Source organism: Macaca mulatta, chromosome 13 (assembly GCF_049350105.2).
Source record: "Macaca mulatta isolate MMU2019108-1 chromosome 13, T2T-MMU8v2.0, whole genome shotgun sequence".
In the NCBI taxonomy this organism is placed as follows: Eukaryota; Metazoa; Chordata; class Mammalia; order Primates; family Cercopithecidae; genus Macaca; species Macaca mulatta.
This window is the reverse complement of record NC_133418.1, coordinates 51,917,581-51,934,183: the sequence shown is the minus strand read 5'-3', so window position 1 is coordinate 51,934,183 and position 16,603 is coordinate 51,917,581. Positions and strand designations below refer to the sequence as shown.

General features: G+C 38.4%; 1 protein-coding gene and 1 long non-coding RNA gene across 24 annotated transcripts in view; one reads left to right on the top strand and one right to left on the bottom strand.

Moving 5' to 3' along the window:
* Nucleotides 1-14,041, top strand: part of LOC144333741 (uncharacterized) — a 71,301-nt gene extending 57,260 nt beyond the window's left edge. Inside the window, exon 2 of the long non-coding RNA XR_013402707.1 lies at nucleotides 12,848-14,041. This is a non-coding gene — a long non-coding RNA (uncharacterized LOC144333741). The remainder of the gene's footprint in view (nucleotides 1-12,847) is intronic.
* EXOC6B (exocyst complex component 6B) overlaps nucleotides 1-14,586 on the bottom strand; it is a 678,312-nt gene extending 663,726 nt beyond the window's left edge. For all 23 annotated transcript variants that reach the window (XR_013402682.1, XR_013402683.1, XM_077959258.1 and 20 more), the window contains exon 1: nucleotides 14,351-14,586. Coding sequence is in view for 19 of the 23 variants with exons in the window: in XM_077959247.1 (XP_077815373.1) it covers nucleotides 14,351-14,463 (113 nt within the window). In the remaining 4 variants the exon portion in view is untranslated. The remainder of the gene's footprint in view (nucleotides 1-14,350) is intronic.
* Nucleotides 14,587-16,603: the final 2,017 nt, after the last annotated feature.

Sequence of the window (16,603 nt, the reverse complement as noted above, 5' to 3'; positions counted from 1 at the left end):
CAAGATGTCAGTATGCCACTATACAATATCATAGTACCAAAAGATATGCGTGAGTCACAGAATTTGTCATGTTCTGTGACTGTGAAAACAAGGTCAAATTGAAAGTCTGTGTTCCTCCACAGCTTTTTAATCAAAAACTAAATAATGAAAGAGAGCCTATATTTTAATTCAAATCAACACTTTTGGCAAATGGCCTTCATCATTTATCTAACATACAATAGAACATTTATTTAGAGTTCTAAACACTGGAAGCATCTAAATACTGAAATGATAGAACTGTTATAAAAGAAGTTCATTATTGTTGTCATTGCTTTTGTTTCTGCTTTTATGTAATAACCAATCAATTATCAAACCACAGTAGTAACTGAAGATAAATTCATGCAAGTTCAAAGTACATGTCAATATGATGATCTTCAAGACTGAACGATAGGTAGGTGTTTTAACAGAGTCCCAGTCCATATGTATTATCATAAATCAAATTAAGGTAATCTAATTAGTTGCATTGTGATAGTTCTTGCTCCCTTAAATGTTTCACTGGGTAACGTATATTTTAAAGCTCTAACAGGTATGCAGGTATGCAATTTATATTACATGTTTAAATTTCTTTCATCAAATCATTGTCCTCTTGGAGTTAACATATCTCAATTTTTTTAAAAAAAAAATTATAATTCTAGAACAGGATAGGTTCCAGGTATGCCAGTTACTTACTGAAATTAGTAAGTAAATAATCTACTTAATAAGGCATACCTTTTCCAGCTAGTATATTTTGTAGATTATACAGTGTAAGGCAAAACATCTCTGGTTATTTTATTTGTTGGTAATGTTTCAAATGTCCAAGGTGAGTTGATCTTTTTAAACATCAAATTTAAGACATATTATAGGCTTGCAAGATGTTACCAAACAAAATTTTGGTACCAAACAAAATTATTGTGGCATTAATGGCATTAGTTTCCGTGCTAGAATGCACCCCAAATTACTTTATAGAAGACTCTTGATCCTATCCACTTCTTTTAGAGGCATAAGGTAGTTTATTCAGGTTCTTCAATTTTCATAAAAAGATATTGAACCTACCTACAGCTGGTTTACTTTTAAAGCATATCACTCTGTACTTAACCAAGAACACAGGCAAATGACATATTCAGAAAAAAAGGTAGAAAAATATCAACTTGAACTCAACGAGAGTCAATACTTATCAAAAAGCTCGACCACTAAAAGTTGTACTTATAAAGAATTAACATACATGCGGTACCTACATTTTTTCAGATTAGAAATCATGGAGACTAGACTGAACACAAGAGGGAGAATGATAATGCATTTCTACCTTCTACTCTATAGGTATTATAAAATCTATGCTTTGATTAAGTCAAGACCAGCAAAGAACTGTATTCCTGGACCACTTTATTTTGGCTCCCTGCAGAATGCTTTCACTAAATTGTACTTTGGTTATGCCTTATGCTTTCACAAAAGGGCAATCTAAGAAAGAGCCTGTCACATATTGCTACATTTACTATATGGATATCAAAGTCACATTATACAGGGACTTCTCTGTCAGGACACCTGGGAAAAACAGTTCTCTGATCTTAAACTCAGAACCAAAAATAATTGTACCTCTCCTAATATCCACTTTTTAACTTTGAATCATCTAACTGTTCTTACTCTTTACTTCATATTCTCCTTCCTACCCTTATTTTCCCTTTGCCCCAATTTCTTCACCACCTTTGATGTATCTAATATGTGTATTTTTTAAATTACATAGCTTTTTGGAAACTAATTCCTTTCTAGAACAAGAGAAGGAAATAATCAGAGACAAAGAAAGATAACGAACAATCAATTGCCAATTAACCAGAATAAGAGGGGAAGGAGATTGAGAACAACTCAGAAACAAAGTTAAGACAAAATTAATCCCCCCCAAAAAATAGTCAAATGTGGCATAAAATATTAATGTTAAGTTACATGCAATTTAAAGGAAAACATTTATCATTCTACAGACTCCTAGAAATATAAAATATAATTTACAATACATGACACCACAAACTGCTTTTTAAAAATAGCCAGAACATTAAAATACTCCATTATTGTTGTCTATTTTTTAGATGAACTCTCCTTAATTCAAATACTGGAATAAAATCCATGCAACATCACTTTGTCTTTGTGCATACCATGTTCCTTGCTTTCTAACTATTCCAGCAGACACTACTACATCACAGAAACGACTTTACTCTTCTTTTCCTAACCCATGGCAGGCATCACTAAGAAATAACCTCTTAGTCACCTCAGATCTCAAGTATTTAAGTTTAGCTGTGTAACTCAAGTTTTTACCAACCCCTCCCCCTTACTAGTTTTTCTATTTCCCCCAAGCAAACTTAAAATGCCCAGAATCTCAACTGTGACACATTTCACAGACAAGTGACTCACTAACATTTCATAGACAAGTGACTCACTATTTTCAGTTCTTCTAGCTGCTTACAGATAGAGGCTTGATTTCAGTATATGATTAAAATAATTATTAAATCATTAGCAAATACTACAAACTATCAACTTCAATGATGAAAAGAATCAAAATATTTTTATTTTCCTCAATGACCTAATTAATAGTCATATTATCATATTCCAGCTAAAGCTATGTGAGATATATCACCCAAAATTCTAAACTACTTCCAAAACCATACTAAATAATTGTCTTTATCAACACATTTTTATAACTAATTCATATGTTAATTGTGTTGATGCTGAACATAATATAAACATACAAATACATGCCATAAAAGTTGAAGGTAAAGAATTTATTAAAATGTTGATATCCCCTGATTTGCTAAGAATCTTATTTGTACGTGGAGCAGCAATACCTTTTTTTTTTTTTTTTTTGAGACAGTCTCGCTCAGTCTAGAGTGCAGTGGCACGATCTCGGTTCACTGCAACTTCCGCCTCCTGGGTTCAAGCAATTCTCGTACCTCAACCTCCTGAGCAGCTGGAACTACAGGCTTGTGCCACCACGCCCAACTAATTTTTGTATTTTTAGTAGAGCCAGGGTTTCACCATGTTGACCAGGCTGATCTTGAACTCCTGACCTCAAGTGATCTGCCCACCTCGGCCTCCCAAAGTGCTGGGATTACAGGTGTGAGCCACCACACCTGGCCTGAAGCAGCATTATCTAATGATATAACTGTATTCACCAATAAAACCTTCTAATTTCTAATTATCACAGCATCCAAATATAATATTTTAAAAATCGTTTAAAATGCCTTTGTTTATTGATGCCTCTTTATGACTAAAATAATAAAGAGGCAGATTTGAAGCTTTCATTTCTTAAAAAACAATGATTTATTTACCAATCACAACTAATTCCACTGTACATATTCATCATGCATTTAAGCAACATATAACCATCAAAGGTTCTTTACCCTGGGCGCCCAAATATCAAAAAGAAAAGTATCCTGGCCGGGTGTGGTGGCTCCCGCCTGTAATCCCAGCACTTTGGGAGGCGAGGCAGGCAGATGGCTTGAGCCCAGGAGTTCAAGAGCAGCCTGGACAACACGGCGAAACTCCGTCTCAAACGAAAAATTAGCCGGGCATGGTGTCGCGCACCCATACTACCAGCTACTCAGGAGGCTAAGGTGAGAGGATTGCTTGAGCCCATGAGGCGGAGGCTTCAGTGAGCTGAGATTGCCCCACTTACTCTAGCCAGGGCGACAGAGGGAGAGATCCTGTCTCAAAAAAAAAGGGAAAAAAGAAAAAAAAAATCCCCCTTATAGAAAAATAAGCAAAAGACATACACAAAAGCCCCTAAACATATTATTGTGAGATTTTCAGCCTCACTCACAATAAGAAAAATAAAAATAAAAACTACACTGAAACACTATTTATCACTTATCATATTGACAAAAGCCCAAAAGTCTTTGGGTTGTTGAAAAAGCTATGGAGAACTTTATTGAAAGAGCTATAAAGAAATGAGCAATCTCAAAGACTGCTAGAGGGAGAACAAAACGGTATAGCTTTTCAAGTGGGTAATACCTACCAAATTCCAGATACATTCATCATTTTACTTAGCAATCTTACTTCTGGGAATCTATCCTATAGACACAGTATGAAATGTACAATAGGCCAGGTGCAGTGGCTTAGGCCTGTAATCCCAGCATTTTGGGAGGCCGAGGCGGTTGGATCATTTGAGGTCAGGAGCTCAAAACCAGCCTGGCCAACATGGTGAAACCCCATCTCTACTAAAAATACAAAAATCAGCCGGGCATTGTGGTGGACACCTGTAATCCCAGCTACTCACCAGGGTGAGGCAGGAGAATCGCTTGATCCCGGGAAGCGGAGGTTGCAGTGAGCAGAGATCGCGCCACTGCACTCCACTCTGAGAGACAGAGCAAGACTCCGTCTCAAAAACAAAACAAACAAAAAAAGAAATGTGCAATAAAAAATGACCAATATTCAAGCCTATCCCTTGCTGCATTATTTTTTCTGGCAAAAGGCTGGAAATAATCCAAATATCCAGAAACAGAGGACTAGTTTAATAAACCATGGTGTATTTACATAATGGAATACTATGTAGCTATTTTTAAAAAATAAGGAAAACCTCTATATACTGATATGGACAAATTTCCAAAATATATGTATGACTAAAAACTAAGCTGCAGAAGTCTATACAATAACACTATTTATTTTGTAAAAGGAAGGAGAAAATAAGATAATATATGTTCCTATTTGCATAAGAAAGCAATGGACGAATAAACAACAAACTAATAAAATAGGGAAATAGAAGGAATGAGACAGAAAATATTTATTAGATCTATGATTCATAGCCTTTTCTTTCCACTTTTTAAATAAAATATTTCAAACCCACACAAGATAATTTACCTATATCATTTTTTATTTTCAAAATTATAGTAGATAACATTTCCAGGAGCTCAGGTTCCTCAGAATTACATATTTGATATGATGATAACTAATAAACTCTTGAAATTTAATACAGGAATACTTAGCAAATGCTACACTCCCATTTAATTTCTCTCAATGGCTACTAATTTTTCTGTGGTGTGAATCTAATCAATCAGATAACAAATCAGCATAACCTCCACTGGAAGAGCTTCAATGAAAATTTTTGTCTATTTAACTCAAACAAAATCAAACAGAGCCCACTGCTAGCTAATTGAACCAAATCAACATTGTCTTATTAACCACAGATTCTTCACAGTTTTTTCATTTTTCCAGTTTGCTTGATAACTCAATGAGGACATTTTTTAAAAACAAATTTCTCTTTATCAAACCACAAAAAAATTTATTTTCCTATTCCATACTGTATTGAAACTTATTTAACATTATCCACCCTTTTTTACCCAAATGTACAATTTCAACTTTTTGCTAAATGTTAACCTTTATTTATATAACAGGCACTCAGATTATAATGCTTTCATCAATAGAGTTACTATTCTTAAACTTGCAAACTTTTGACAACACTACAAAGAACACTGAGGAATGACAGGCTTTTTAAAAATTATTTTAGATTACACTTTTGACTGATGAAGAGAAAGAAGAACTATAAAGTTATACGTAGTTATAAAAAAACATTTCTGATATATAGAAGCTTTTGAAATTTTCATTAGTTTTATTTTCTCTCAAAAGGAAGTCATATTTTTAAGACAGTTAATCTGCAAATCAGTTAATTAATTCCCAGATAATTAACAGTTGGTGATACAATTTTTTAATTATTCTATTCATTCAACAAATATTTACTGAGCACCAACTATATGCCAGGCACCCATTGGGTTCCCAGGATACAGCAGCAAACAAAAGAAACAAAATCCTTTCCCTCCTGGAACAGACATTCTAATAGGGTGGACAATCAAAAAATAAATATGTCAGGCTGTGATAAGTTATTCGAAGAAAAGTAAAGTTCCTCCCCTTATTGTTCCCTATCCCAAGAATTGGCATCACCATCATCTGATTGCTTAGGCCAAGAGCCTTGGAATCATCCTTGATCCTCTCTTTAACTCCCATAACTAATCCATCGTTTTGGCACTACCTTCAAAACATATTCTAAATCCAGCTACTTCTCATCACCTCCTCCCTAATACCACATTGCATGCCATAACCATCTTTTGCCTCTTATTACTTACTGCAAACATCCCTTAACTGGTTACCCTGTTTCCTCTCTTACTCTATCTCCACACAGCAGCCAGAACATTCCTTGTTTGTTTGTTGTTGTTGTCATTGTTTTTGAGACAGAGTCTCACTCTGTCGCCCAGGCTGGAGTGCAGTGGTGCAATCTCCACTCATTGCAACCTCTACCTCCTGGGTTCCAGCGATTCTCCTACCTCAGCCTGAGTAGCTGGGATTACAGGCGCCCGCCACCTCACCAGGCTAATTTTTGTTTTGTTTTTCTTTTGAGATGGAGTCTCACACTGTAGCCCAGGCTGGAGTGTAGTGGCGCGATCTCGGCTCACTGCAAGCTCCGCCTCCTGGGTTCACATCATGCTTCTGCCTCAGCCTCCAGAGTAGCTGGGACTACAGGCGCCCGCCACCAGGCCTGGTTAATTTTTTTTTTTTTTTTTTTTTTTGTATTTTTAGTAGAGACGGGGTTTCACCATGTTAGCCAGGATAGTCTCCATCTCCTGATCTCGTGATCCGCCCGCTTCGGCCTCCCAAAGTGCTGGAATTACAGAAGTGAACCACCGCACCCGGCCATTTTTGTATTTTTAGTAGAGACAGGGTTTCACCATGTTGGCCAGGCTAATCTTGAACTCCTGGCCTCAAGTGATCTGCCCTCCTTGGCCTCCCAAAGTACAGAGATTGCAGGCATGAGCCACTGTATCTGGCCACATTCCTTGTTTAATCTAAGTGACCACATGTCACTTTCCTGCTCAAAACTCTCCTGTACTTTCCCATAATGCTCAGAATAAAAACTCTCCTGTACCTTCCCATAACACTTAGAATAAAATCAAAGTCTCTTCCTTAGTCTACATGATCTGGACCCTGACTACTTTCCTACCACCACTTCCCACCATTATCCTTTTCCTGAGGACCTTGGCATTTACTGTCCCCTTTGTATGGAAGGTATTTCCCTCACAGAGAGCCATATGGCTCGTTGCTTCACTCTATTCAAACCTTTGCCAAAGCTACCTTTCCTAACCCCCAATTGAAAGCAATAACCCAGTCATTATGTAACATTAATTGCTGAATAGCATTACATTATATATTTATTCATTTGTTCTGTAAGTACCCACTCCAGACTCTATAAGCTCTATAAGGATAGGGACTTGTCTATATTGCTGCCTGCTGAACCCCAGAGTCTGGAAGAGTATCTGGCACATAGACATTGCTCAATATTGAATGAATATATTAATGAATCAATTCATTAATAAAGCCATTAAAGTGACATCATTATAATGTATAAATCTGTATATAACATGTTAACTGAAACAGCAAGACACATAATAATCATCTAATACTTAATATAATAAAATATATATGAAAAAAGTTAAAAGGAAATTAAAAATATAAAAGTGGTGAAAAGGTAATAGAGTTATTTGTTGTTGTCTGTTTCTTCTTAAGTCATTCTATTACTAACTAAAATATAAAATTTTATATTTATTTATAACTAAATATAAAAATGTTATTTTTAAAAGGGCGCTACTATTAAAAAATAAGCATGAGCAATGGGAATGTTCTTCCCCTCAGTGATTGTCAAGGATGGAGTATATCACAATCACCTGAAGGGCTTTTATATATTTATTTCCTATCTCCTCCTCCATTCTCTGCTCCATCCCAAAATAACCCCTCCCAGGATTGATTATTGATAAGTATTATATCCCTTAGATACGTGGGAGCAGGAAAAGGAAACAAAAAAAAATAGGCTAACCACTAAACTAACAAAACTCAAAATATAGAAATACTTAAGTCCACATAGCAAACCCAAGGGTAAAGGTGGAAAATGACTCACACTTGAGTGACCAATGCCTAGCAGGTACCACAGCACCCCATCTACATTGGAGGAAGAGTATGAAAAGAAAAAAGAGAGAGAGAGAGAGAGAGAAAACATCCTTCATGATACCTGCTAGGCAGTAGTCCTAGCTTGGTACCTTGTATCGTACCATGAAGGATGGTTTATCTTCATTTTTCTCATCATTTTTTAGATGAGAAAAATTTGCCCAGTTAGGTGGTAAGTTGTTTATAAAAATAAATTTATTTAATTTATTAAAGAGAGCCATGGACCTATAATGAGCAAATGTCATGAACCAAGGATTATGATTAACTGATCTCTGTACAAATGAATTAATGGGAGGGGGTGCTGGATGGAAAAATAAGAGTCATGTGGCCAAAGGCACAGAAGTAGTAAGTGGGGATGTCAGATCCCCATATTTAATTATCAAATGACCTTAAATAAAACAGCCTTTTGAAAATATCCCCCTCAATTTGTTTCTTGTAAGAGCTAGCTTTATAAACAAACAACTTAAAAAAGCAAGACAGAAAATTATTTCTACACCCATAAGTACAGCTTTGTAACAATAAAATATATAAGGCAAAGTTCTAGAAGGAAAAGCACCAAAACAACAGCAGTTGTGTTACAGGATTGTAAGTAATTTTTAATCTAGTTTCTAAATTCCATATATTGACATACTGTTTTAACAGTGAAAAAGGTAAGACTGTATCATTAACATACTTTATGTTACATAAGACCAGGTAGTATGACACAAAATAATTCCATAAGACAAGAATCAGTCCATAAAGTAAAGTTCTTTACCAAGAACAAATATAGCAATCAATCATTATGATACAGAAATTGAGCTAAAAAGAGAAAAACTTTAGCTGAAAACTAGAGCAAACTTCCCTGGGTGAGAATACTAAATGAAGGAAGTTAGGCTAGCTAGCAAAATCACATAAACTCAATAACAGGGTTTTCAATGTTACATTTCTGCCAGAAATAAGGAACATAAATCATGATAAGGAGATCAAAATAAATCAACCAGCAATCTGGGTTTTTTTTTTAAAAATGATAGCAGTCAACAAATGGTGTTGGAACAACTGGATATCCACATGCCAAAGAATGAAACTGGACACTCTCCCTTACATCGTAAACAAAAATTAACTCAAAATGAATCACAGATCTAAATGTAAAAGATAAAATTATATAACACTTAGAAAAAATATAGGAGCAAATCAGCTGGGCGCAGTGGCTCACGCCTGTAATCCCAGTACTTTGGGACGCCGAGGTGGCAGACCACCCGAGGTCAGGAGTTCGAGACCAGCCTCAACATGAAGAAACCCCGTCTCTACTAAAAATGCAAAATTAGCTGGGTGTGGTGGTGCATGTCTGTAATCCCAGCTACTCGGGAGGTTGAGGCAGGAGAATTGCTTGAACCTGGGAGGCGCAGGTTGCGGTGAGCCCAGATCGCGCCATTCCACTCCAGCCTGGGCAACAAGAGCGAAACTCCGTCTCAAAAAAGAAAAAATATAGGAGCAAATCTTCATGATCACGCGTTACACAAAAGTTTCCTAAATACAACATCAAAAGCTGAAACAAAATAAGAAAAAAAAATGATAATTGGACTTAATTCAAATTAAAAACTTTTGTGCAGCAAAAGCTAAGAACATGAAAGATATCAAAAAATGGAAAAGACAAATCACAGAATAGGATATAATATCACAAATCATATATCTGATAACAGGACATATTCAGAATGAATAAATAACTCCTACAACTCAACCTAAAAAAAAAAAAAAAAAAAGCAAATAACCCAATTTAAAAATGGGCAAAGAATCCAAAAACGATAAACAATGACCAATAAGCACATGAAAAAAACAGCTATTACGGGAATGCAAATCAAAACTACAATGAAATGCAACTTCACGCCCACCAGTATGGCAAAGCAAAAAAGATAACAAGTGTTGACAAGGATGTGAAAAAACTGGAACCCTGATACATTGCTATAGGAATGTAAAATGGTGCACACACTTTGGAAAAACAGTCTAGCAGTTTCTCATAATGTTAAACATAGAGTTACCTTACAGCCTAGAAATTCCACTCCTAGGTACATACTCAACAAAAATGAAAACATATATCTATACAAAAACTAGTATACAAATAGCCATGGCAGCACTGTTCCACAGCCCCAAAATGCAAACAACCCAAATGTCCATCAACTGATGAAAAATAAAATGTAGTACATCCACACAATGGAATATGATTCATTGATAAAAAAAATTAAGTACTGATACATGCTACCACATAGAGGAACCCTGAAGACATTAAGTTACCAAGAAACACATATTGTTTGATTCCATTTATACAAAATGTCCAGATGTCCAGAACAGCCAAACCCATAAAGAAAAGTAGTGATTGCCTAGGGAGAGAGAGGGAACAGAATGAGGAGACCGCTAATGGGTACAGGGTTTCTTTTTGAGGTAACAAAAATTTTCTAAAATTAGGTTGTGGTGATTGCTGCACAACTCTGCAAATATACATACCCAAAACCATTTAATTATATGCTTTAAATGGGTAAATTGTATGATACATGAATTATATCTCAATATAGTTGTTTTCTTAATGGCAGTGTATTTCACTATTAAATTTTAAATTTGAAAACAAAAAATCTTAAACAACAATTAGACTGAATGTTAATTGCTATTACCCAGAGTACAAAATGAAGAAATGACTTCTACTGAGTAAGTGATATAAAGGAAAAGTGAGATATAGGGATGGGATTTGAAAAATGAAAACAGGGAGCTATTGTTCATAAATGATTTGTCATCAAAATTTTAGTATTTATAACACAAAACAGGAATCAACATTATTTTAAAAACAGGACAGACAGGCTTTAACATCTTATAGGCCTCTTTCCAAAATTAGGACTCACAGATAACAAAATAATTTTTAAGGTAAAGACAAAGAGAGAGATAGCTAGTTTCCCAAAAGAGTTTGCTAAGCAACAACCTCTTTATATGCGGGTATGCTTGGGCCTTTCAGAATTACAACGAAAAAGAAGAGGTGGTATATCCTTATGATACATGGGAATCTACCAATATTACATGTACAGCTCAAAACTAAAATAATAATAGTAATATAATGAAAAAGTCAAGTCACTGTGACTCCTCAAACAAAAAGAGATAAGACTGGAAAAACAATCCAGTATCACAGCAAAGAAAGCAAGCAAGTAATGATACACAAATAATAGCTGGGAAAGGAAAGAGTCTGGTTAGGCAATATAGCCAAGTGGATTTTTTTGAAGAGCAGGTATTTTAGGAATGGATATACTAATCTAATATCTGCTCTCAATTTACTTTCTCTGTTCGTTAGTTTCTCTTCAGCTAGAAAAGCCTATCTCAGGAACAGTTAAGAATCTGGTGCCTTTACCTCAAAAGATGAAGAAAGAGGAAAGACATACTATGAAGAGGAAAAGTTCGAGATTTACAATTGAGAGTAGTTAAGGCAAGAAAGCTACTGCCTTAATCAAACCTGTTTAATGATAGTGATGAAAAACAGGAGATAATGACAATAGAGGCACATCCCAAGTAAGGCATGGGATCTGAAACATCAAGTCTGTGCATGCTGCTGCCTCTGAACGGGATAAGGAAAAAAGGTGAGATCATCCCCTATGAATATGGGTAGGGACAGCTAGACTAAAGACAAAGCCCATGGGTCCTCCTTGTATTATAGGATATTCAAGTGAATAAACCCTGGGTCTGATAGTAAGATTTAGTGTAATCTGCTAAAAAAAAAAAAAAAAAAAAAAAAAGTTAAGACCAAAAATGATAAGCCCGTAATAATCATATAGGAAGTCAAGAAAAGCAAGTAAAACTGGTATTGAGTCTCAAACTTTTTTTTTTACAGTGTCCCCTTAGGGCAAAAGATCTCTTAATCCATCTACCTACACAAAACCCCACTTTTCAGTGGAAAAAACTCAATAATATCAATGAAACAAGTTTTAGGGAGACTGGGTAACTTATATTTAAATCGTAATGTATATACAGTTGACCCTCGGTATCTGCAGGTTCAACCAACCTCTTCAATCAAAGTTTTAAGAGAAAAAATAAAGGGACAGTGGCCGGGTGCAGTGGCTCACACCTGTAATCCCAACACTTTGGGAGGCTAAAGCAGGTGGATTGCTTGAACCCAGGAATTTAAGACCAATCTGGGCAACACGGTGAAACCCCACCTCTGTATAAAATATTAAAAATTAGCCAGGTATGGTGGCACACGCCTGTAGTCCCAGCTACTCAGGAGGCTGAGGGGAGAATCACCAGGCGGTCAAGGCTGCAGTGAGCAGTGACTGCAGTGATTGTGCCACTGCACTCCAGCCTGAGCAACAGAGTGAGACCCTGTCTCAAAAAAAAAAAGGATGGTTGCATCTGTACTAAACATGCTACAGACATTTGTCTTGTCATTATTACCTAAACAATACAGTATAACATATATTTACATGGTATTTACCATTATATTAGGTATTTTAAGTAATCTAGAGATGATTTTAAGTATACAGGAAAATGTAGGAAAGTATAGGATCATTGACCCTTAAGAGCTAAAGAAAATGAGAATTGAGAGAAGCACAATGGTCCTGATCATAAGGCAATGGGGGTTGGTGGAGAGACAGGCAACTGTGTGGAAGAACTGGTCCAAAAAAGGGAGCTAAAAGTCACTTTAAAGGACAAAGGGGCCAGGCACGGTGGCTCATGCCTGTAATCCCAACACTTTGGGAGGCTGGGGTGGGAGGATCATTTGACCCCAAGAGTTTGAGACCAGCCGAGGCAACATGGCAAAATCCCATCTCCACAAAAAGTTTAAAACGTAGCCAGGTGTGGTGGTGGTGCACAGCTGTAGGACCAGCTACTCAGGAGGCTTAGGTGGGAGGAGCTGAACTCTGGAAGTCAAGGCTGCAGTGAGCTACAATCACCTCACTGCGCTGCAGCCTAGGAGACAAAAGGAGACCCTGTCTCAATAAATGAATATTAGGTTGGTACAAAAGTAATTGCGGTTTTTGCTATTACTTTTAATAAATAAAGAGACAAAAGGCAAACTACCATAGTTATGACCAGGGGTGGTACTGGCAGAAATGTGCTAACAATGTGTCCTGGAGAAGGAAGCTGTGCAGGTGGAGAGGAGGAGTAGTTTCCAACCTGCCCTCCTTCAATTAGTCTTTCCTGAGTCAACTCACGCCAGGAGAACGCAAGCAATGAGTAATAACTTTTCTGATGGGAGGGGCAGTGACCCAAGACTGTGCAAGGAGGGTAAGATAGTTATCTATGTATTGGCTGCCTGAAGATCAGAATGCATAACAGTAAGGGATAAGGCTGAGTTCGTTCTAGGACACCAGTAACATGAGGGGAAGGGGGAAAGTAGTTCAAAACTAGGCTTAGTGAGTAATTATCAACAGGAAGTACGGGTAGCCGGTAATCTCCAGCTGAGGCAGAACAGTGGTTAAGTGTCTGGATCCAGGCTACCCGAATAGCAATCTGAGTCCCCTACTTTATTTTCTCTGTGACCTTGGCCAAGTCACTTAACCTCTCTGCGCCCCATCTGTAAAAGGAGAGTAATAGAACCTACCTAATACGGTTGTTTTGTGGCTTAAATAAGTTGCATTTGTAAAATCACTGTTTACAACGTCTTGCACTTTATGTAACAAGTGCTACCTAAATTTGTTAAATAAGTTGAGGTAAGTCGGGATTTCTTTTGACATCTCCAAATAAAATGGAGATGTGCGTGCAAAAAAAAAAAGAAATGGTAACTTGGAGGCGGCAGCAGGGTCAATTTTCCCCAGCGATGAGGAGGCTGCACCGTGGGCGAGGGTCGTCCTCGTAATAAGGAAGCAGGGATAAAGGAGCAGCGGCTCCCAGGAGAGGGGCGCGGGTTGGGGGAACTTCCATCCAGGCCTAGGATTTCCAAGGACTCGTTTCTGAGAAGTGGCTGTGATTCTGAGGCAAGACTTTGATTTCGAGCACCAGATCATGGAGTGAAATTCTGTGTTATCTGAAGAGCAGGACTCCTGTCTAGGGCAGGACGGAGTTGGAGTCGGAGGGAGAAGGGTGATGTCCCCAGGGAGAAGATCTGACGGGAGCCACCACCATCTGTCGGGCGCCCGCTCGTTCCCCAGCGCCAGACTAGCCTCGGAGGGAGAACGAAGGCTGCTCCAGCCCCGAGGGAGACAGCGGGAGCCTCCTGAGTCACTGGGCTATGGGGCGCCGCGAAGGGACCCCGCGTCGGGGCTGCGAAGGGAGACCGCCTCGCCCGGAACGCAGGGTCTCTCCCAAGGGAGAGGCCAGCGCCGGCCATGGAGACAGCCGGCCGGAGCCCGGACCCAGAGGAGCCTGCCCCGTCCCGCCCGTTCCCGCCCTTCGGTGGCCCCGGCACCCGGGGTACCTGAGCGTGGGCCCGATGCAGGCCGTGTCAGTGCTCTCGATCTCTCGCAGGATCCGCTCGTGCTCTGCCGCTGTCTCCAGGCTCTCCGCCTCCGCCATCTTACCCCGCTCCATAGACTGGGGGAGCCGCGCAGCGCGTCCCCTCCGTCAGCTCGGCTCACCTTTTCGCTGCCCCACACTCCCTCTTCCACCCCAGGCTCCACAGCCGCCCCAGCCTCTGGCTACCCGCAGGCCGACCCCTCCCTCAGGCTCGGCACGCCCCCTTGCGTCACCGCGTCCGTCGGCGTTCTGCGTAATGTCCGCTGGGATTTGTAGTTCTCTGGGAAATGCTAGGTTGGATTCCGTGCATTCATACATTGCATTCATACATTGGATCCGCAAATACTTGTTGAAAGCCCACTGTAAGCTAAAAACAGTTAACAACACTGCGTAAACAGTGATGATCAAGTCAGGCAGTGGCACTAAGCCTACAAATTCTTGTTTACCACCTTTGTCACAAAGTGCAAAGACTCTGTAGGTGCGAATAATAAAGTAACTTAATGTCTGACAGAAGCCTTACAATCTAGTGGGGGAGACACGGGGAGCTGGAGAATTCAAAACCGTGAACTGTGAGCCAGTACAGAGAATGGAGTTCAGAGATCTCTTCTGGTTGCCAAAGTTTCATAAAGAGACTGAGTTTCGGAGGTTAAAAGGCATAACCGGAAGTTGTGAGGAGAATCCAGACGGCCGAAAAGAATTTCATTTGCACTGATGTGTAAAGAAGTAGTAGTAAGGGATGGGTCTGGAAAGGCATGTTGGAGAGAAATTGCGAGGAGCCTTAAATACTGGGCTGAGAAATGTGGACTTTGTTCTAATGGTTCCACTGATCCAACAACCAACTGCAACAGAAGCACCTGGAAACTTTTTTTTTTTTTTTAATACAGACTAACGGTCATACATCTGGAGATTCTGATCCAGGCATCTGCATTTCATGAACTCCTCAGTTACAATTTAAAAATCAGATTTATTGATCATTGCTTGAGTTGTTACATAACACAACGAATGGGAAGACACAGAGGTTTTTAAGAGGAGTGACACATCAAAATGTGGGCGTTAGGAAATTTGGTGAAGGGCAAGTGTGCAAGATGTGCAGAGATAGAGAATTTGGAGATAAGGAAACGCCATAGGAGATGATAAGGCCTAAACCAGGGAAGCAGCAATGAGAATGAAAAAGAATGAGCAAATAGGAAAAACATCAAAAAGGGAGAATTGACAGGATTTACTAGATACCAAAAAGGTTAGATATTACTCCAAGGTTTAGTACCAGAGTGACTAGTAGAAGAGGGTTTCCACTGACAAAAAAAGTCATGAGACAAAAAAACTGGAAGTTTAGGCTAAATAACTTGTGCTACAACCATACTACAGACTAGTATGCAGTCATTAAAAAGAAAGACAAAAGACTCTATGGTCATACATGAAACTGTCTCCAAGTTGTAGTTGTTAAGCAGAAAAAAGCAAGGCATGAAACAGTATATAGACTCTGTCCTCATTTGTTTTTTAAAAGAATAAATACTCATATATATGCTTTGATATATATATACACACACACATATATATATAATATTACATAGGTAGAATATTTCTGAAACGGTGCCCAAAAACTGTTAACAGTAATGGCATCCAGGAAAAAAAATTGGAAAGAAGGAGTCTGAAGTGGGAAGAAGGTAATTTTTAATTATCTATCATTTGCACTCTTGGAATTATTTTCCTTGTGCATGCATTACTTTTTTAGTAAAAATGGCAGTCATTACCTAAGAACACATTTTAAAAATAAATAAACCACTAGTAAGGGGAATGGGTTACAAGTGCTAAATTGCCAGGAAGAGAGCAAGTTGATAAATCTGTCTGTCTCTAGATAATCTCTGCCTGTCCTCGTTTTGTTTCATTACTCATGTTTAAACAATTCCAAACAGACATAGGAGGGGTAGGGAGAGTGTGGAGCCTTTGATATTTCTAAAGATCTCTTGAAATACATGACCGAGGGTCCCTTCAGACACCCATTTTAGCATCTCACTCAGCAAGTTTTTCACCGATAACAGGATCCAGGCTGCTGCATAGACGAGATATATTCAGTAGTGGTTAAACTAGCTTCTGCTACTGTCAGCAGTTTTTGTGAGCCTCCACAGAGGCCGGAGGCCACACATCTTAGCAACAGGGAACAGGTCTGGAGTAAGCAGTATTGGAAACCTCCAGTGAAGAAGACAAGATGACCTGT